Genomic DNA, 21,952 nt, shown 5'->3' with positions numbered 1-21,952 from the left:
TTCATAAGACGGGAATGCACCGTCTAATAGCCCTTTTAAAAACCCCACAAACACCATCATTAGACTCACCAGCCGTTTGCACAACCATCTTCATTTCATTATTCCATCAGCACATGCTGAGCTCAAAATGGAATTTCATGGCCGCAGTAAGGCACACCGCTCTCCAAGTGGATTGGATTACATTTCTTCCAAGCGGCCTCTCCTGCGTTCACCTTCGCCGTCACTCATCCCAGTGCTTTCGGTGCAGCGTGCGACGTGAGTGGGGAAGGGAGGCAGAAGGAGGCCCAAAAGCAATCTCCCGCACAGTTCTCAGGAAACCAGTCACATCAACGATGCTGTGTTGATCTTGGCTCCATAAATGCAGTGACATCATCACATGACAATGGGAAATATGCCCGTGCACGGTATTCAGTAAAACTGCCTGTTAATGAACTTGTTTTCAACGGAACTGTCAGAGATGGGCCTAGAAGCTGGGTTCAGGCTTCAGGGCCTTTGCCGGATCAAATCAGCAGCATTGCGGCCAAGTTCTACCAGCAGGGCCTTGTCAAGGCTTGTGTCTAGAGTGTGATGCCTGGGGAAACCAAGGCTCGTTTGCAAACACAGGAAAGGTTAGCTGCCATTGGATTTTCTGGCTTTCAAGACGATGGCCTTTATACTAAATGCATTCTGGGATCCTCAAGATTGTGAGTGGGCCTCAGGACTTGGACTTGCTGCCTGTGTTCACTGCTGCCCGCCCTTTTTGCTGACTGTGTAGCCTACCCTGTGAGCTGGTGTGACAATTGATTTACTATCAAGATGATCTCTGCCTTATGACTCGTGAGATATTTTGAGTAGTTTCATGGGATGGTTGGATGAATCTACCATCAAGCCCACTGATAACTAACTTTCTCCGCCTGTCCATCCGTTCAGCTATACACTCATACCCTCACCCATTTATTCATTTGACAGTTATTTCTTAAGTAATCATTACCTGTAAGCCCTCAGTCCAGGTGTGATCTCGGTGTGGCTGTTTTTTCCAGGAGCTTCCCAGCTCCTGTCTTGAGGTTTTGCTCGGTATGATGTGGACTCATTCGCAGGCAGATGCAGACAGTCCTCTTTGTGGAAGATCCACAGAGACTTCGGGCTTTGTGTTGGTCTCCTGTGGCTTCCATTTTTTTCACTTCCATTTCGTTCTTCTTGGCTCGTGGTATTCCCGAGTTTGAGCACTAACATTCACTAACTCTGTGTTCAAATCCCAGCTTGTGTTGCTCCCAAACATTGACCAAGGTAATCCGCCTTCCTGAACTTTCCTTTCATTCATCTGAAAACCAAGGATATCATTATGTAACTATAGCATGGTTGTAAGGATTGAATGAGACAATACTTTAAGCATGGAGCTTTAAAAATGGCTGCTTTTCACTTTCTTTTGAATAGGCAAAAATTGGAAACAAACCACATGTCCGTTAATGGACCAATGGATAAATTGTGTTGTATTCGTACAGTAGAATACTATTCTGCAATAAAAAGGAATGGACTTTTGATACATGCAACAACATGAATGAATCTAAAAATCTTTATTCTCAGTGAAAGAAATCAGACCAAAAAGTTACACACTCGAGGATTCCATTTATATGAAACTCTCGAAAATTCAATCACTAGCAGATCAATGGTTATTTAGGGATAGGAGAGGTGGGGAGAGTGGGAAGGAGGAAAGGCAAAAGGGAAGAGGAACCTTTCAAGGATAATAGGGGTTTTTTTTCTCTCTTGTGATCATGCTGATGATGGCTTTGTTGCAATATATGTGTATATGTATATCAAATTTTATCAAGTTATGTTCTATGAATATGTGCAGCTTATTATATTTCAAATACCTCAGTCAAATGAACTAATGAATGAATGAACAAACGGACTTGCTCTTTAGCAGATAGGAAGGCAAGTGTGTTCTCATTCCAATGGTGAGGTCTTCCTAGAGTTCCACAGTTGCCTCAGAAATTAAGTGAGCCTTTTGGCCAAGTACTGTCAGAAAGAATTTGCTTAGTATTAATTATACACAATAAAAAGGAGATTTGGGACAGAAACTCGTCAACATCCAGATGGATGGCACTGAAAACTCAGTTCCACAAACTGGCTCATTTCATCATCTCTGTAAATTCTCTATGACAGTGCTTAACATGTAGTTGGTACTCAGTAAATACCAGTGGTTGTCGTTACTGCTATGGCGCCTAGAAAGACTGATTGAAACTCAGTGATCAGCTCTTGTTAAGAGAAGCTAATTACTCAGGAAATTGCTAAACCTGCATTTCCTGAAATGCATGCATAAATTCATAAGCTCTCGCTTGAGAGAAGATCAGGGCTGCCACATAGAGTTGTACAGTTTGTGCACTGCACAAAGGTGCCCGGCCTAGGGGGTGATTGGAGGCTGATATTCACCTAGGCTCTGATGACTCCCAAAAGGAGGAGCACATCTTGTTTAGCATAAGACACCTTGCAGCTCACCTTGCTGTAAGGCAGGACTCTATCTCGAGAGATTGGGGGCTTTTTCTAATTTGTAGTTGGGAGGGTATCTGTAATTTCCCTAAAGGTACCGAAAAGTCTAGCACCAACCTAAAAAGGACTGTGAGCATTAACTAGCTCAGCTCATTGATTACTTTATTTCTTATTTCCCTGCAATCCTGGGGTTCTGGGAAACCTCTTGTTTGACTCTTGCCAAAGAATGTTAGAAGAGGTGGTGTTTCCATCCTCACTGGCATTGAGTAAGTGGTAAGGGAAAGGAGGGAGGGTTTTTTCCCCCAGTTCTCATGGTCAAGATTGTGAATACCCAATGCCCTTTTCTAGTTTCTCCTTCCTCTTTCACATTTAACAAATCATGGCAAGCATCAGAGCCTTGGACAGAGAGGTGGGAAGGGATAAGAGCTGAAATACCAACCAACTAATTTTGCGAACCACTTGGCAACTCTCTTCCTGTTTGAGGGAGAGGTTCGAATCAATATAGATAAATTTGACCTTGAGTTTGTTCATGGTTGTGAAGCATCCATCTTCTCCTGAACTCCATTGCTGTGTGGATCATCAAGAATTCATCTGGATGATGAATATTTCATAGGAAACAATTCTGGTGAAATAAGATCAGTGGGTGGTCTTTCCCAAGCATAGGGATTGAAAGCCATCTCTATGGTATCAGACACACTTGGGACCTGATGCACATCTGCCACTCCCTGGCTGTATGTGTCATTGGAGCAAGTGTTTTGTTTTTTTGTTTTTTGATTTTTGTTTTTTTGCCTTGGTGAAGTCATTTTTCTTCATTTATAAAATGAGATTGTAATGATTCCTGCCTTAGAGGGCACCTAACACCTGGCATCTCAAGAAGCTTTAAATAGAATTACCGATTGGAAGTCCAATTGGTGTGAATACACTTTACCTGGAAAAAACCATCTGAGATAACAAAACTGGGGTCTCCGTCTGATAGGGGAGTGAAATGGTAGTCTAGAGAATGGGGGAGAGGGTGGACAGACACAAGAACTATAGAAATAAGACCACAGATATTATTGAACCTCAGGGTGCCTGGGTGGCTCAGTCGGTTAAGCATCTGACTTCAGCTCAGGTCATTATCTCATGGTTTGTGGGTTTGAGCTCAATGTCAGATGCTGCACTGATAGCTCAGAGCCTGAAGCCTGCTTCAGATTCTGTCTCCTTCGCTCTTTGCCTCTCCCCTGCTCACGCTCACTCTCTTTGTCAAAAATAAATAAACATTACAAAAAAAAAAAAAAAAAAAAGAAACGATTGAACCTGAACCTTGTGTTTGACGTTTAAGAACGCGACGTGAGAGAAAGCGTATAACTTTGCACATTGTCACATGGAGCCGGAATTTAAGGAGTAGAGTTTATTTCCTTTACCAGTCTTCCCCCTACAACATCAGGGAAAATACTTAAGGACTGTAGAGCAGGCAGATAGAAACAGGGGCATTCAAGTCCAGAAAGAACTATGACTCAGAAAATTTCAGTTTCAGACAGTGGTCTCTAAGTGACCTTGACCAAGTTCCTTAGCACCTTATAGCTTCTGTTTCTCATTTAGAAAATAAGGATGTTAAGTATTTTATTCCCAGTATAAAGTAAGAATAAGGAAGGTAATGTTTCTAAATTGTTAGGAAAAAATGTGATAGAGTTAGTGAGCAGTAATCACCATTGATGTGATATTCTCTGTCGCCTTCCTAATTTTTTTGCCTTTTGGTCTTCTATTGCCTGAGAGAGGTATCTTAAAATCCCTCATTGTATTTATGGGTTTGTTTATTCTTGAATTTCTGTTTTTGCTTTATATGTTTTGTGGCTGTATTTTGGGTGCCTGCAAGTTTATTTTTCTAGATTTTTCCTTTCATTGTTTTTGTAACATCTCTTTTTAGTGTTTTTTGCATTTGATTTACTTTAACACGAAAATCATTTGTATGGTTTTTAAAAAGCTTATGAATGCTGCATGAATAATATTGTCCTAGAATATAAATAGTGGACCAGTGGCTATTACAAAGTGATCGACAAATGTACCACTAATGATGTTGAAGTGACCAAGGATCAGTTAATCACACGTAAAATTTCTTTTTTCACTACTAATTATATTCACCTAAATTCTGGTTTGTACAGTATTAACATTGCACACTAGCCTCCTTTGGGTGAATAATAGCAAGCAAGAGTATGCTTTTTCATTCCTTTATTTCAACCTTTTCTCATAGGTGGGTTTTAAGTAAGCAGCACATTATGGATATTGTGTTTTACTTCTAAACTGATAATCTTTTCATCCGTGGATATAATATATTTACATTTGTTGTGATCACTTAGATAATCATTACTACCACTTTTTTGTTTTGTGTTTGCCGTCTTTTTTCCTCTCCCTTTTTCTATTTTCTTCTACTTTTGAGTAGAAGCTTCCTTCATGTTCCTTCACTCTGGGAAAACTATAGACTACGTTCCTATTTCTCTAGTGATGGCTAACTACTTCCTCACATCCAACCACACTGGCTGGACCCCTTGCCGCTGTTCAAGTACCATGAGCTTCTTTCAGCCTCACGGTATTTACACGTCATTCATTTTTAACAAGTACCGGTGTTTCCATCCTTCTGATTATGACAGGGAACTTAGGTGATGTACTTTTAGTAACATTTCTTAGCTTTTTTTTTTCTCCTCCCATCTTGAATAGCCTGCATCTCAGTATGCTGTTTCAGCCTCCTCACTTGAGTTCGTATTTGCTCAAGCCTCGGTAAAACAGTTTGAAAACAAAATCATAGGAATATTAATAATTTTGAGATCATTTCCTGTTTAGTTTATATCCTTATTTCCTTTTCTTAACATAGAGAAGAACAGACGTGGAAACTCCCCATTTTGATAGGTTTGCTTTCTAAAATATCTATGAGGGGCGCCTGGATGGCTCGGTCAGTTGAGCGTCCGACTTGCACTCAGGTCATGATCTCACGGTCTGAGTTCGAGCTCCTCGTCAGGCTCTGTGCTGACAGCTCAGAGCCTGGAGCCAGCTTTGGATTCTGTCTCTCTGTCTGCCTCTCCCCAGCTCACACCCTCTCTCTCTCTCTCTCGCTCAAAAATAAATCAACATTAAAAAATATTTTTTAAATATATGAGTAAAATTAAGGCTTTTCTTTCCCTCTTAATCCATTTGCTGCTGATTCCCAAAAAAGGGTTAGAGGAGTGTTCAGTAAACTAAAACAAGAGTAAAGAATGGTATAGGCAACAAGGGAAAATACCGTAGTCATCACAGAAGACCAAGGCTACATGAATACTACTACAACTGGATGCTGTTGTTGGCTAACACATAACAACATCCACTGTTGTTTGCATGAGACTGTGATAACATGTGGATGAGCACTGTTTTACGCCAGATGGTCAGGAATGCCAGGATGTTGAAGAGTTCCCTCCAGAACTGACTCTCTGGGTTTGAGCCTCGTTGACATTGGGTTCTCTTTTCTTGCAGTTATTGGCTAACGCTTTTGAATGCTTCTCGTACCTCTTCTAGAATGATCAGGAAACTGCCTTGAGTAAGAGGTGCTATATAATGGAAAGTCTATGATCTGTGAAATGTTAAGTTATGCCCCAAGGCTCAAAAGTCAGGAGAAATAACTTGCCCAATTATCAGTGGCGATTTATCTTATGGGTCTTCTCTGTGAACAACTGAGTTCCCACATGCTCGTTTGTTATAGATGCTGATGGCTGGGGCCAGTGTCTCCTGTGGAATCTTTAATTGTCTTATTCAAAACAGAAGAACAGTTATAAAAATACTTAAGTGTAAGTATAGATATACTGTCTTGACTCATTTTTTTCCCACTGATTTTCACCATAATTTCAGAGAAGTGTTACTGCTGAAAAACATTTGGTCCCAACATGTAATAAAAATTACCCTCAAGTAGTCAAGTTCATAGAGACGGAAAAGAGAATGATGACTGTGTGGTGGGAGCAGGAATTGGGGAGTTACTATTTAATAGGTATGGAATTTTAGTTCAGAAAGATGAAAAAGTTCTGGAGATAGATGGTGGTGATGGTTTACCAACATGGTATTTAATGCCATTTAAAAATGGTTAAAGCGGTAAGTTTTATATTATATGTATTTTACCACAAAATAAATACATAAAATGATAATAAACTAATAAAATTTAAGAATATACTCTCAGGAATTGGAGCAGTTGCTTCAAGGACCACGCGATCTTTGTTGAGGATAAGCCTGAACACATTAACTTCTGTTGCATAGACCTCAAAGAAATAAAACTTTGTCAAGCTGAATCAGTTCATGCAGTCCTTACCATGGAACATTTTCAAAGCATGCACATTACCAAGTAACTTGGTTGATTTCCACCTTCTTTAGATTCCATTGGATCCATGTCATTTTCGTGATTAAGCAGCCATTCTAGCCTGTTCAATGTTTAAGGCTTTAGCAGGAATCTGAAGCTTGAAGAGTGAACTGTGACCACCTTGGCCATTGATTCATCAAATATACTCAGGGCAGAGTGTAATCCTGTGACTACTTGATGAAGGCGGTGGGGAGAAGTGGAAAGAGAATGAGCTTGGAAATGAGACCTAAACTTGAATCCTGGCGAAAGCTCCTTACTCCTGAACAGGTCAAATACATTATAATCTCGTTGGATCCTCATTATTCACAGAGCATTTGCAAATTTGCCTACTCATCATCAGAATTTGTTATCCCCAAAATCAATACCCACAGCACTTTTGCGGTTACCCTGAGACACATGTAGAGGGACGAAAGATTGGAATCGCCCAGCATGTACGTTTGCCAGTTGAGGTTGAGCAAGGCAGTACTCTCCCTTTTGTTTTACCTCTCATAAAATGAAGAAGTATGCCTTTTGTCGTCTATTTAGTGCTAATTGTTTTGCGTTTGTGCTTTTTCGTGGTGATGTCGCTGTATCAGATGCCCCTCCAGCTTAGCGCTGCAGTGCCGTCTCATGTTTCTGAGGGCAAAACACCTGTGAGATGTCGCATGGAGAATATATGTGCCGTAGGTAATAATAGATCCCTACTCAGCGTGAGTTGAAGTGCTGTCGACTGTGGATTCACTGTTAGTGAATCAACTATATATACGTAGTTAAAACCATTGAGACAAGGTCATAGATTGATCCACTGATAAAAATGTTGTGACCAGAAGCTGGCAGGAATCTAGTCCTGTATTTCCCCTAGAAACAGTGGTTTACTATTCACTACTTCAGAGTGTGTTGTTGCTTTATAGAATTTAACTACCGTGAATACCAAGAATTGACCATGATTTCCTTTCCAAAAGCTAATACCTTGTTCACATATGATTCCATTCTTTCTCTGCTGTATCGTGTGGTAGGGTTGTTAACAAATGATTTACTCCTGTTTCTTCCAGGCACATGCAAATTATGCCCACGCAAATTAAGCACAACCATGTGACTTGCCTTAACCAATGAAATGTACACAGAAGTCACATAGTTCACATCCAGATAAAAGCATTTAACATTTTTTTTTAGCATTCATTTTTGAGATACAGAGACACAGCATGAGCAGGGGAGGGAGACACAGAATCTGAAGGAGGCTCCAGGCTCTGAGCTGTCAGCACAGAGCCCAACACAGGGCTCGAACTCAACGGACTGGGAGATCATGACCTGAGCTAAAGTCGGACGCTGAACCGACTGAGCTACCCAGGTGCCCCATTAAAAGCATTTAATTGCCGGTGTTCAGCTCCAGGCTTTTGTTTTCTCTGCTGCCATCATTGTGGGGCACATATTAATACAGAGCCTCAGTTACCTGGGTCTCTGCCTACTCATGTCAGAGAATTAGCGTAAGTGAGAAATTAAACTGCGGTATGGATAAGGGTTTCATATACAGAGTGTATAAAGAACTCCTATAACTCAGAAACAAAAACAATTTAAAAAATAGGCAAAGAACTAGAATATAGAGACTTTTCCAAAAGAGATAAAGATATGGCCAATAAGCACTTGAAAAGATGCTCAACATCATTAGTCATTAGGGAAATGCCAATCAAAACCATAGGGAGATAGCATTTCCTACCTACTAGAATGGCTATAATTTTTTTTAGGCTTATTTATTTATTCTGAGAGTCGGGGGAAGAGAGAGAGAGGGAGAGAGAGAATCCCAACCAGGCTCTACGCTGTCAGTGCAGAACCCAACTTGGAGCTCAATCTCATGAACCCATGAGATCATGACCTGAGTCAAAATCAAGAGTTGCCCCTCCCCCGTTCATGCTCTGTCTCTCTCTGTCTCAAAAATAAATAAACGTTAAAAAAAAATTTAAAAATAAAATAAAGTAAAATCTCTTTTTTAATTGTATTTTTCTATTTTTTTTTTTTTAAGTTTACTTATGTATTTTGAGAAAGAGGGAGAACAGGGGAAAGGGAGAGACAGAATCCCAAGCAGGCTCTGTGCTGTCAGTGTAGAGCCTAATGTAGGGCTCGATCTCACAAACTGAGAGGTCATGACCTAAGCTGAAATCAAGAGTCAGACACTTAACCAACCGAGCCACACACGTGCTCCAAATTGAGCCATTTTTAAAACTTAATTGTATAAACTTATATTAAAAACAAAGCTAATAGATACTCAGAACGTATCACTTCATAATTACTTTCCTGTGTTTCACCATTATCTGTGCTCTTGGGTTTATTTTATCCGTTATACTGCTGTGCATCTCTTCCCAGCCCTACAGGTAGCTCAAAATCATCCACCCCAGCATTGTTTCCACCATGGAAATTGGCAGGGGTACACATTTATGGATTTGATTTATTGTTCTTTGACACTTAGTAGTGTTTTCGTCTGCCTCTGATGGCTCTGGCATTATTTTGACTTTGCTTTATGGTTACTTACATACTTTTCTTGTAACTCGTATATAACTTCACTCATCCAGGGGGAGTTTCTTATTTGTATACGTGTCCTTTCCGCAAAAGCTCTGAACAGTTCCTTGCATATAGTAGACTGTGTTGTCTACTCTGCTGGGGCTTCCATAATAGAACACCACAGACTGGGTGGCTTAAACAGCAGACATTATTCCTGGACAGTCTTGGAGGCAGTAAATCCAAGATCAGGGTCCCGGCAGGGTTGGTTTCTGGTGAGACCTCTCTTCTTGGCCTCCGGATGATTGCCTTCTGGGTATGTCTTCGCATGGCCTTTTCTCTGTGCATGTACCCTCTGGATGTCTCCTCCTCTTCTTATAAGGGCATTGGTTCTTTCTGATGACAGCCCCACACTCTGACCTCATTTAAATGGAATCATCTCTTTAAAGTCTCTGCCTCCAAATACAATCACATTGGCGGTTAGGGGTTTACCATATGAGTGGTGTGGGGGTGGGAGGGGGAGACACGATTTAGTCCGCAACATAACACAGACATCTATCACTTATGCATTCAGTTGCTTCAAAGCTAAGAAATAGAGCCTTCCCTGTGCCTTGCCTCTGTACTAGTCGGATTATAGCATTTGAGCCTCATTGCAATACATTAAGGTAAATATTATCGTCCCCATTTTACAGATGGGCATATTGACTTTATAAGAGATAAAGTAACTTGCCCAACTCTGTACAGATGGGGAGTGTTCAATCCGGTATTTAGACCCAAACAGTGTGACTGCAGGACCCAAACAACCACTATAGGAAACTACCATCCTGCTTTTTCCTTACATATGTATGGGTATATTTTGTCTAAAGGCAATATTGAAACTGTTACCAAAAAAATAAGTAAGCAACTGTTGGGGAATTTTTAGCAGGGCCTGTATGCAAATGTGTAGACATTCTTCAAAGAATGTTTTGGTAAAACTGGGGTAGGGGGGTCTTTATGCAGTTGCCGTTTAAAGGGGAAGTGTTTAAACCCCAGGTTCTTTCATTTCTGGGGCCTCTTCTTTAAGACAGGATAAAGTAACTGTCAGGTAATGCTCCAAACTAAATGAAAAGTATTTTCTAACTAAACAGTGAAGTTTAATACTGTAAGTAAAAGATTTTAAGAGCTTAAAGGTTTGGGAAGAGAGCGAGTGTGTGGGGGTAGCAGGCCTAGAAGCAGAACAAGTCATGTGACTTGGGATTATAGGAGCTGCTGGAGGACGTAATGTGATTATTTTCTTTAATTTGAACAAAGTCGATTCAGCTTGAAAGAAAATCTCTGACTTCACGTGCAAATGGGTGTTGGTTTGGCCCCTTCCTCTTAAAGAAACAGTCCCTTGGCAGTTATTCCCTTCTTCCTTTTAGCCTCTTCCCCATCCCCCCACCCCAGGAATCATCAGGGACTAAGGAAGTGCTTTGATGGCGTGAAAGGGAAGCTCTAAGAGTTTTCCTCGGGCCCCTCCGGAAACCTCACCTGTGTGTTCTCTTGCTCCATGTCTCTCCCAGTCCTTCGATAACCCGGAAAGGCAGGAGGATGTACAGCGTGCATTCCCTCAGCAAACAGGTGCTGAGTACCTGCTAGGTACAGGATCCTCCTCTGGGGGTGTATCGTGAGCCACATCCCGGGTATTCGCGTTCTAGAGGGAAGAGAGAGAAAATGAACTAGTAAAGTATGCATCAGCAAATGGTAAGTTCTCTGAAGAAAAGCAAGTTAAGCGTTTACCACTTTCAGCACTACTGACATTTCAATCCAGATTATTCTTCGCCGTGGAGGCCCTCTTTTGTACTGTAGGAGTTTTAGCAGCATCCCCGCCCTCCAGCCGTGTGCCACTAGCCTGCCACGTTTGCACACGCACACACACTCCAGTTGGGACAGCCATAAATGTCTCCAGACATTGCTAAATAACCCCTGGGGGTCAACATTAGCCCCAGTCGAGAAGCACTAGTCTCAAGACTAAGAGGTGGGGGTGCTGACTTATTAGGGTAGTCCTCTCTGATCGGGAAGACCTCTCTGATAAGGTGACCTTTGAGCAAAGACTGGAGGAAGTGCGGATGGGCATGACATAAATATCTAGGGGGAAGAATGCTCCTGGCAAAGGGAAGAGCTAGTGCAAAGGCCCTGAGGTGAGAGGAATATCAAGGAGGCCATTGGGAGTGGAACTGGACCCCAGGAATATAGTAAGCAATATGATCAGCCAGTGTTAAGGAGGCATGATCATAATCTTTATAGTGAAGACTCTGGCTTTGAATCAGAGAGGAATGGGAAGTCATGAAACGTTTTGAGAAGAACACTGACATGACCTGGTTAATACTCAGATAGGGTTATTCTTGCTGCTGAATAGAGAATCACCTGCAGAGGAGCAAAGGTGAAAGCCAGAGTCCGGAAGGAGCCATGGAAGCAATTCGAGTGAGCACTTAGTTGTGGCTGGGCGGTCCTATAGGGGTGGGGGAAAGCGACTGGATTCTGGATATGTTTGAACCTACATCAGACATGATTTTATGTTTCGTCTCATTGGGAGAAGAAAAAAAGGGGGGCAGTCTTTGAAATACTCTTCTTTGAAAATGCCTCAAATGAGCTTTAATTCCTGATTTTTGATCCTAATCCTATGGGACTTGAAGCATGATGGAGGTACTGTGTAGGCATTAGATATTAGACTGTTATTTCCTACATTACTTCCTGAGTAAACCAATTAAAATTATAATGTGGGTCTCTAAGAGAAAAGGAGAGGAGCCAAACTTGGTACAATTTTACCTCTTAGATGCCACTTAACACTACTTTTCTCCTCTTGCTTGGGTAATGAAATTCTGGCAAGTGGGGGCACAGTGAACAAATGGCCCTTAAAAGCAGCCCATCACCACTCGCTTAGATCTGTAATGCTCCCCAGTTGTTCTCCAGGTCTCCATTTCAAAACTCGTGTGCACTTTTCATAAAAATCTCCACGTGCCGCAGATTCAAGCTACATCTTTCCCTTCTCCGTGGCACCTGCCTTCTGAGACCTCGGGCATTTTCTAGATATTGCCTCCCTGAATTGAGGTAGATTAACTGAGGTTCCAAGCTTCTCAAACTGCAGGAAAGGGAAAATATGAAATAAGGTCCAATCTTCCAGTTAGTCTCTGGGTTAAGATGGGCTTTTATAAAGCCTTTCAAGTATGTCAGCCCACATCAGAGATTACACGTCAGGAGATTTTGCCTTCACCTTGTGGAGTCACATCTGCCTTCCTCTTAAGCTGGCGTATCTCCTGATGTGGTGTCAGGTGTTTATTAAGAATTCTGGGGTTTTTTTTTCAGACCCAGAAGAATAAAAATGGGGATAATGTTGAATGAGGGCTTCCCGTGATTCTGCAGTACGCTAACTCAGAGAACCAGTGCTGTATCATTTAAAAATTGCCATCCGTTCCTAGTAACTGAGACTGCAAGTAAAGAAGTCATTTATTTCTCTCATTGATAAAGTAAGTTCAGAGATAGGCAATCTAGAGCTGTTATGGTGTTCCGTGGTATAATAAAGAACTTCATGGTACAAAATGGCTGCTGGAGCTGTAGCCATTGTTGTTACATTCCAGACAGGAAACCATAAGAAGGGGGAATAGGCCAAAAAGGCTTTTGCCAACTGCTTGGCCTCCTTTGAAAGAACTCTCCTAGGAGTCACATGCTATGTGTCATTGGCCAGAATTTTGCGTGCCCATTCATAGTTACTAGGGAGTTGCAGAAATATTATTCTAAGTTGGGCATGTTGATGCTTTAAGTAAAATTTTGGCATTCTTATTAAGGAAGAAAAGGAAAATGGACATGGGTAGACAGCCATCTCTGCCATACTCCCTTATACCATCATTCCATGGGGTTGTGGAAAGACAGTTTAATTTGGGGTACATCATTTTTTAACTACTGCCTGTTCATTTTGGACCATATTTTGGTTATCTTATGAAGAACACGAAAGGAAAATGTGTTCATCATATATGTGGTCAGTCATACATACTGGGAATCTACTATATCTGGGTTTCTTCTGTTCCTTTCCATCCATCTGCCACTGTCTTTTTTCCTTGATAAAGAAGGCCAAGAATCCACAAAAAACAAAGGGAAAGGATGAGGAAGCCAAGTCCAAAAATGACTTTTCCACTTTTTAGCTGTGTGATGCTTGGTCTAGTGAATACAATGTACCAACCTCCAGGGTGTGGGGAGGGTCCATGAGATATTGTATACAACAACACTTTGCCCATCAGAGCCACTAAATACATAAATATATTCACTGATCCTTTCCTTCATTGAGATGGTAAAGGACAGTTGAATCTGAGATCAACCAAGAATATCTCACTTCTTTGTTGGGTTCCCATTCTTAAAAAAAAAAAAAAAAAAAAAAAACAAACATGGATGCTTTTGATATGGAAAATGACCTGCCCCAAAATAGGAGCGCTTTGCCCTTAGAATTTCTCATCCTTGACAGAGCTGGTAGTATCCACCTTCTTAAACATATATGTATGTGGGTATAGCAAGAGATGCCTGCAAAATTAGGTGATACTGAACAAGTTCCTTCCCGTCTTCTGAGCCTCCTGGATGTCCTGGAGAGCAGAGGAATATTAACATTTACCTGGCAGCCTCATGGGGTTGGCCGTTGAGGGAAAACAGTTGCATGACTCTAAAACTCTCAAAATGTTCTCCCTGGCCCACCAGCAGGGGCATCCCATAAGGAGGGGTTATATACAAATGGAAACCATCGGGCCCCACCCACCCCAGTCCTGCCGAATTAGAAATGTGTGTTTTAATAAGCCTTCCAGGTGGTTCTGATGCCAGCTAAAATTTGAGAACCACTGCTCTAAATTAAGCACTTTGCACGCTTTGTCTTTCTTTAATTAGCACACTTTTCTTTCCAACGGGGAGTCATTTGACTCCCTGCCTTCCGTCTCTGCCCAGGCAGAAATGCTGTGAAATGTGCAGTTGCTTCTAACAAACCCAGTCTTTCAAACTGGGTGAGGCCTTGCTTTGTAGATTTTATTTGCACACTGACTAAAGCTCTTACAATCCATCTTGACAGACACTGAAATTATTGCCAAACCTCACTGCTGGGAGTGACACCTTAAACAAAGGCCTTCAGCAATTTCTTTGTCACGGGCCAGCTGATTGTGTTCAAAATGCTTTTATTTGGGGGAAGTGTACCTCATACACCTCAACCCAGGGCAGTAGCACAGGGCACCCCTACCTGAGCGATGAGTAAATGGAACAAAGTTTCTAGCACATTCCATGGTCCTGCTTTTGGAGAGTGATGCTCCAGATACACAGAAGGAAAACGTTATCACCACACCAGGTAATAGCTTGGAAATGGTCATCCTTGACAAAATTCTATTGGACTTGATTATTGACTCGTGAAAATTAGGGAAACATGGTTGGATGAAAATGAGCAGTCTGCAGTATTTTCAGGGGTGGTACCAAATTTCATTTTTGTACTGCCAGAAAGTATACTAAATATTTTCCCCCTCCCGTTGGTTTGCTTAGTGTTTGTTTTGGGCTACAAGGTAGTTTTATTTTGGAGGATGCCAGGGGAAACTCCAATGCAGCAGTTCTGTTTTCAGCCAGAGACAGAGTGGGAATTGAAGAGAGGAGTTTCTCCATCATTCCCGTCCCTTTGCTCGAGGAAGAGCTTGGAAAGGCCAGCCCTTGAACACCAGGAGGGAACACACCAGCCAAGGAGCGGCAGGACCACTGGAAGGGGTTGAAGGCCCAACTCATTCCCCTTCCTCAGAGCAAGCCGGAGTGCCTGCCATGTGACACGGGGATGCTTTGGAAGGTTGTTAATTTACCAATGAACTCATTAGCTGTCTTGGTTTTAATAATGGTGCATTTCACTAGGTAAGTTTTTAAGTCATCCACCAAATGGTTGACTGCCTTCTGAGAAACTATTGTTCGTGCATCCTGTATTCATGGAGTTACTGAATGCTGGTGGAAAGGACACATTTTCAGCAATGGTGATCAGTGGGCTTGAAACCTAAACGACAACACAAGATGCCCAGCCAGGGAAGATGGAGCTATGTTCTTAAGGGTAGTCACTGCCTCTGTCGACTTTGGAATTCTAAGTCTTTAGGATGGACGTCAGCACGTCAAGGTATTTATTTAGCTAACTGTCTCTGGAGTTCTCCAGTCATGGCCGCCTCTGCTTCTGCCCAGCCCTGTCGTGTTGGGACTCCTTTATCTCCAGTCTTACAACAGGGTGGGACTTCTCCCTTCCAGTCTGCAGGTGTAGACCTGGCACAAGATGGGGAAGCAGGGTCCTTCTCTGGCGATTTCGAAATTGAGCAAAGTGAGTCATTCTAGGATGGATCTGAAGTGAGGTCGTGTAAATTCGGGTGCTATGGGAAACCTTAAACTTTGAGAAGCCAACAGGCAGAAGGGAAGAAGACTAGGGCAGAGATCAGAGGACGCTGGGCATAGAGAGATGAGAATCCCTCACCAGACACCTTCCAGGTACAGGTTCCAGTTCCTCATGAGGCCCTCCTACACCACTGGGTTTCTCGAGACAACAGCACATCATTACAGTAATTTGCACTTTTTTTTCCCCTCTGAAATCAGACCAGCTTAAATATCATCTTTCTCCCTTGTAGCCTTCTTTCTTAGACTAAGATGGGTGGGGGCCTCGGGGTGTGGTCTCGCTCTGCAAGCTGACAGTGTTGCTGTATCTCTCAAAATGGAAAAGAGAGGCCAGGAAAATCCGGATTGTTCCCTTTGGAGCACGTGGGCTGGATAATAGACTCACCACTGTGCATTCATGTTATTTATTGTTTTGAGGGCCAGGTACCCAGCCTTCGCCTCATTTAATTGCCGTGGTCCTATGATGAGGATTCTTAGAGGTTATGGAGCTCACTCAGGAGCATGGAGATGAAAAGTGACAGAGCCATGCGTGGGGGTTCTGGTCTACCTGGCCAAGCTGCAGAAGAGGCAGAGAAGGTCCCAACTGGGGTCAGCCCTGGACAGTATCAGCAAAGGCTTGGCTCAAGGTGTCGCAGTCACAGGGGCTCTCAGGGATACCTGTGCTCTGGGCAGTGAAGAGGCGTATCTGAGAAAGGAAAGGCTCCATCAAGCTCAAATTGGACTGTTATCAAGCATCTGCAGTGATTGCTTTCTTATTAGCATCTATCCTAAGGTTCTGTCACTAGGGTAGGAGTTGTGAAAATCTCGGAGGGATACTGAGGCAAGGCTTTGCTCCAAGCAGTCTCTCGGCGTGGGAGGTAAGGCCCATTCCCCCAGACACAGTGCTCTGTTTTCTGCCTGCACTTACCTGCTATAGTGTATGGTGCCCGGATTCCTCTGAGCGCAAAATGGCGTGCCAGTCTCTGATGGGCCCGTGGCCAGCTTCTAATCCCAAACTAACTCGTGATCTGGGCTTTCATTTCTTCTCCGAGAGAATGCTGATAACCTGTGGGCTGCTTTCAAAACCCAGAGCCCTTCCTTCTCATCCAGGACGTGGCTTCCCGCCAAGTCCCTCTAGGGAGGCGTTGCAGGGCCCTGTCTTGAGAAACCACCTAGTCTGTGACGAGCAGTCTATATGGTTGACTTTGAGGTTTGCTGAAGACTGTGGTAGCCACACATGATGGTGAATGGTTACAACCATTTTTTTATGAAAATAAGGGTGGCTTTCGCATTTTGGTAAGACCTCGTCCTTGCAAAGCCTTATTTCCACCCACCCCCACCCCTCACGCTTTAACAGTTATGGTTTAGTTTCTGGAGATCAAAGTAGACAGAGATTTTTAACTCTTTGCCCCAGCATTCCCAAAACAAATGTTCACGTCCAGGGCTTCCTGAACTCAAAGGAATTAGACCAAGTTTGTGAAGTGGAACAAATATGATGAATTCAGAGCCACAATTCTTCTGTCTTCTCTGTCTTGTTGAATGAATACCTTGTTTTGCAAGAGCTGGTCGTGATGCTAAGAGATAGTTGAAAAGAATTTTCCATGATGTCATCTGAGCTTGTGAGTTTTTTTTTTTCTTTTTGGCTTCTCCTATATAATAACATACCTTCCGTTTTGGCCGATTTTTTCTTACCCTAGCTTTGTATACAGCTGGATAGTAGAATGTCTGTTTTGTTTTCCCCAGGCAAATCTAGATGCTTTCTCAAGTCTTTGTTAGAGTTGAATGAGCCTCAAAAAGTGCAAGAATATGTCCTAACAGTTTTAAAGAGGAACATTCTAGGATGTGCAAAAATACTCATGTTAATGACAATTTTTAATTACATACTCAGTATCCCAGATTTAGTGACTCTGTTTTCCGACAGATGTGAGCTGCTACCTGCCCTTACAAAGAGCTCAAAACCTAGAGGGCTTTTAATGTAGGTGGAGGCTGAGGGACCCAGCAGCTCACCCAGTGCCAGAGTCTGGCTCTGGCTCCAGTGTGAGGCAGGCACTGACACATCCCTTTGGCTAGGGAGGCACGGAGCATGCCGGAGACTCACAGGGAAAATGGTAAAGTTGCTCTCTCTCTCTCAGTGGGGGGAGCCTGACGACAAAGCCCTACCAGCCTATTTGCCGAATTCTCTTCTTCTAGAAAGCATGATGGCTTTGTTTCCCCCCCTGCAAGAGAGGGAAAACCCCAGGAGGGGTGATTTGCCCCACTGCCTCTTCAAGGATGAGTCCGTCTGCTTGCAGTGAGAAACGCATATGCCGTTGAGTCTCGGAAGGGTGGAGAGAAGGGGGAGTAGAGGAGTAGACGGTGTCCCGCTGCCGGAATGACCCTCCCGGGGAGTGGGAACGGGCAGGTGGTTTGAGTAATGGGCATGTCAAGTGATCCCTGTGCTCTCCATCCCTCAGGTTCACCAGTACTATAGCTGTCTCCCAGAAGAGAAGGTTCCTTATGTCAACAGTCCTGGAGAGAAACTTCGGATCAAGCAGCTATTACACCAGCTGCCGCCACATGACAATGAGGTAAGGGGCTAGCGGGGCCTTAGGAAGACTGTGCGCGGAAGCTTCTGTGAACTGTCACCTTCTTCATAATCAGAATGCTGTGATCCGTGAGCTCTCCAAAGAAAAACTCCGGTGCATTCGTTTTAGGCTTTAGCTTCCTTAATTAGGGCCAGGAGAAACTGCCCGACACTTTCTGGAGAGAATTCTCGAAAGGCAGATCTCATTATGGACTGGATTTGCCTCTCTGCCTGGTGCTGCTAGCTAGTTTGGGGTAACCAGGGAGTCTTAAAAGTTAAAAGCTCAAGTCCAGGTTTTCACTGAAGAAGAATGAGCTAGTTGCCAGAGTCCCTTAGCTGACTGCAGTTCCCTGGGCCAGTTCAAGCCCTGCAAAAACCCTGTGATTCTCTGGAATTTTCAGCATCGTTTCATGTTAAACGAGTGTGCAAGTTTTCCACATTATGCTGCCTTAGAAGTCACATGTCCAGATCTGCAGCTCTCGAACGTCTGTGTTTTTGTCGTTTAAAGGCCATTTTGCCGGGTCACCGTTTATACACGTGGAAGAATGGCTTGCAGGCTGTTGTTTTTTTTTTTTTTTTCTGGACCTAGACAGTAGGCACTGTAAGCAGGCATTTCTTATCTCCGAAGTCAGATGGCCCATAAAGGGAAATACGTGAATGTGTCTTTAAAAGATCATCCTGCTTGAGGGGTTTAGGTTTATAAACTAGAAATTAATTTTTAAGTATCTGGTTTTTAAAAACAGTCCTCCTCTGGGATGAGCACTGGGTGTTGTATGGAAACCAATTTGACAATAAATTTCATGTATTGGAAAAAAAAAAAAAAACAGTCCTCCTCTAGAATGGACTTGTCCACCTAACTCTGATTGCATGCGAAACAAAAACATAAATTTAAATTGAAAGGAGAAATAACCCCTTAAGAGAGCTGGGTGGACCCCAGCTTTCTACCGACGGCTCCCACCCACAAGCCGGATCTCCAGGGAAAGGAGTAGGTACTATTTTATTATTTATATTGCCATATTCAGATCAAATGGGATAATTCAGACCCCTGAAAAATAAATTTGAGTAAGTGAAGCAAAAGCTTAAAAAATTGAAGCACGTCCCTAGAAAGAGAGCCAGTTTCCTGCTGCTCATTTGGACTTCATAAAACAAATACAAACAGTGTTTCCTCTTTTAAAGCTGAGAGCGAGCACTGTAACCCGATGCCCAGCTAACTAATTTGGAAGTGAAAATGCGGGTTTTTACAAGCAGGAGAGGGCGTGCCTTTCTTTAAAAGCACATCCATAAAATGTCAGCTGTGTCACCATATATTCTGGGCTGTTCGGGTCACGGCAGTGTCCTCAGGGACATCCACGTGAGGACTTTTTTTTTTTTTTTTAAACTCTTTTTTACTTGATAGAGCAAGGTTCTCTGTTCTCTGCTGTTAATGATTTATTCCATTTACAGTTAACTGTGGTTTCATGAAAAGAGACCATTCAAATTCCTTCTTCCTGTTGGTGAGATTTCCTTATTCATGAGCCCGTGGGCAGATTTCACCCATTTGACATGGCCCTTTGGAGGACAAAGAGTGGTTCTCAAATCAACGTTTGACCATTCTGTCATATGCCCCGATGAAACAGTTGAGATACATACAGAGGCACTGGTTTTCCAATTGGGATGCGACTGTCCTGGTTCAGAAGTTTCCCCTCTAACCCTTGTATCACATACCGTCTGAGCATCTCACCTACCTTTCTTGATGTTCACATTTCTCAAGAGTCAGACAGGGAGGCGGGATTAGATCCATGTTGCCCAAAGTGTGGCAGACACACAACTTTAGGTGACACACAGACATGGCAGTGAACGAAAAGTGAACCAAGTAAGGAGAGAATCCCTCCCACTTAAAGTGTGCGCCACTCCTCGTGATCGAGCGGTTGAATAAGCACTGGGGAATTTCATTCTGGACTATCCGTTTCCTCACACCTCTCCAACTCGTGCCAGTCTTTACTTGTGAGTAACCAAGTAACCACTTGTAACGTGGTTACACGTTAAGAATCTCTGCTTTAGGGTCTCCCACAAGCAGAAGTGGCTAGAATCCGGCAACACGGTTTCATTCTTACGCTGTTTAGTTTTATGGTTGCCATCTGATTTTGGTAGGTGATACGGACTTGCGATTTATAGTCATAATATACTGTAATTTTTTAAATGTATTCAAGTTTTTAAAAAGCGAGTCCGTTTTAAAACCAGCATTAAGTAAATAATAGTTTAGGACTACGGCAGAATTCCCATTGTGTGAGTTCGTAAGGGGAGAGCCTGGGGAGTGCCGGATTTGAGTGTGTCTGAGTGTCCCTTGCTTACTTCTCCGAGTTTTTGTATTTAATGAGAAGGAAAATATCTTATGCAAGTTGATGTGTTAGCCATAGCCCAGTGGGCAGCCCTTTTCCCTCCTGTACACGGATAAACATGCAGGGACTTCCATGAAGCAGCAACCATACCTCTGGTCCAACTCCTTAGCCTCAAGGCTTTGGTTGTCCGTTTTGGCAAAATAAGATGGGAGAACAGAAGTTGACAGCTGCTCTGGCTTGCTAGCATGGAGCCGTCCATTGGTGTCAAGGATCACTCACATGGGCACGTGGAGGTGAACATATCTGGACCCTGCCATCCATTTGAAGAGCCACCTCATTTTTAAAGAAGGAAAACGTCCCCGATTTTTTTTTTAATTTTTTTTTTTAACGTTTATTTATTTTTGAGACAGAGAGAGACAGAGCATGAACGGGGGAGGGGCAGAGAGAGAGGGAGACACAGAATCGGAAGCAGGCTCCAGGCTCTGAGCCATCAGCCCAGACCCTGATGCGGGGCTCGAACTCACGGACCGCGAGATCATGACCTGAGCTGAAGTCGGACGCTTAACCGGCTGAGCCACCCAGGCGCCCCAAAAAACGTCCCCGATTTTGACAGGCACCAGAGCTGTCCCGCATGATGTGAACCTTAGTGTGGCTTAGAGCAGGGCGGTAAGGATGAGGAACAGTTCCAGAACCTTTAGCCTGCTTATGACGTGGCTCCGGAGTTTGGCGCCTCTCGTAAGCTGTGTTGGCTGTCCGCCATCTTAGGTAGAGACTCCCTTTAAACAGCCCCGAGCCTGCTGGTGGGACCGTGCAGACCAGAGCAGTACAAAGAAATGGGAGCGTGTTTACCGAAAAAAACTCCGGGGCATGGGCTTCAGAAATCCCATGGAGCAAGGGCGACATCCACTCTGCCGCTCTCTGTGTCTGTTCAGGTTCGATATTGCAACTCCCTGGATGAGGAAGAGAAGAGGGAGCTAAAGCTCTTCAGCAACCAGAGGAAACGGGAAAACTTGGGCCGAGGGAATGTCAGACCCTTCCCAGTCACGATGACAGGAGCTATTTGTGAGCAGGTGAGCCTGGATTCCAGGGAGGGAGGAGGGATTGCTCTGACCTCCTTGCACGTGTTTGTTTGTTCAACAGTTCTTTTATTGAGTGCCTACTGTGCGTCATGCGCAGGTCTAGCTCTCAGGGATACAGCAGCAAACAAAAGACTTGAGAGCTTGATTTTGCCCTTGTGTGGGGTTCGGTTCTAGGGGAAGAAGTCAAACAATAAAATAAAGAAGAAAAACACAGCGGGAAAGGAGCCTCCAAACACTGCGAGTCTGAGGAGGTTGCGATTTTCAGGAAAGTGGCTGCTCAAGGCGCCTCTTAGAAGGCGGTTTCTGAGCAGAGGTTCCCAGGAACTGCGGGAGGGGG

The 21,952-nt window shown here is 43.4% G+C and overlaps 1 protein-coding gene across 4 annotated transcripts in view; it reads left to right on the top strand.

Moving 5' to 3' along the window:
- The window catches only part of PRICKLE2 (prickle planar cell polarity protein 2), a 322,190-nt gene that overhangs the window by 244,314 nt on the left and 55,924 nt on the right, over positions 1-21,952 (top strand). For all 4 annotated transcript variants that reach the window (XM_060631513.3, XM_060631512.3, XM_060631516.3 and 1 more), the window contains 2 exons: positions 18,109-18,222; positions 21,469-21,606. In XM_060631513.3, coding sequence (XP_060487496.3) covers positions 18,109-18,222; positions 21,469-21,606 — 252 coding nt within the window. The remainder of the gene's footprint in view (positions 1-18,108; positions 18,223-21,468; positions 21,607-21,952) is intronic.

This window comes from Panthera onca, chromosome A2 (genome assembly GCF_046562875.1).
Source record: "Panthera onca isolate mPanOnc1 chromosome A2, mPanOnc1 haplotype 2, whole genome shotgun sequence".
NCBI lineage: Eukaryota > Metazoa > Chordata > Mammalia > Carnivora > Felidae > Panthera > Panthera onca.
The sequence above is the reverse complement of the archived record's forward strand: the minus strand, read 5'-3'. Positions and strand labels throughout refer to the sequence as shown.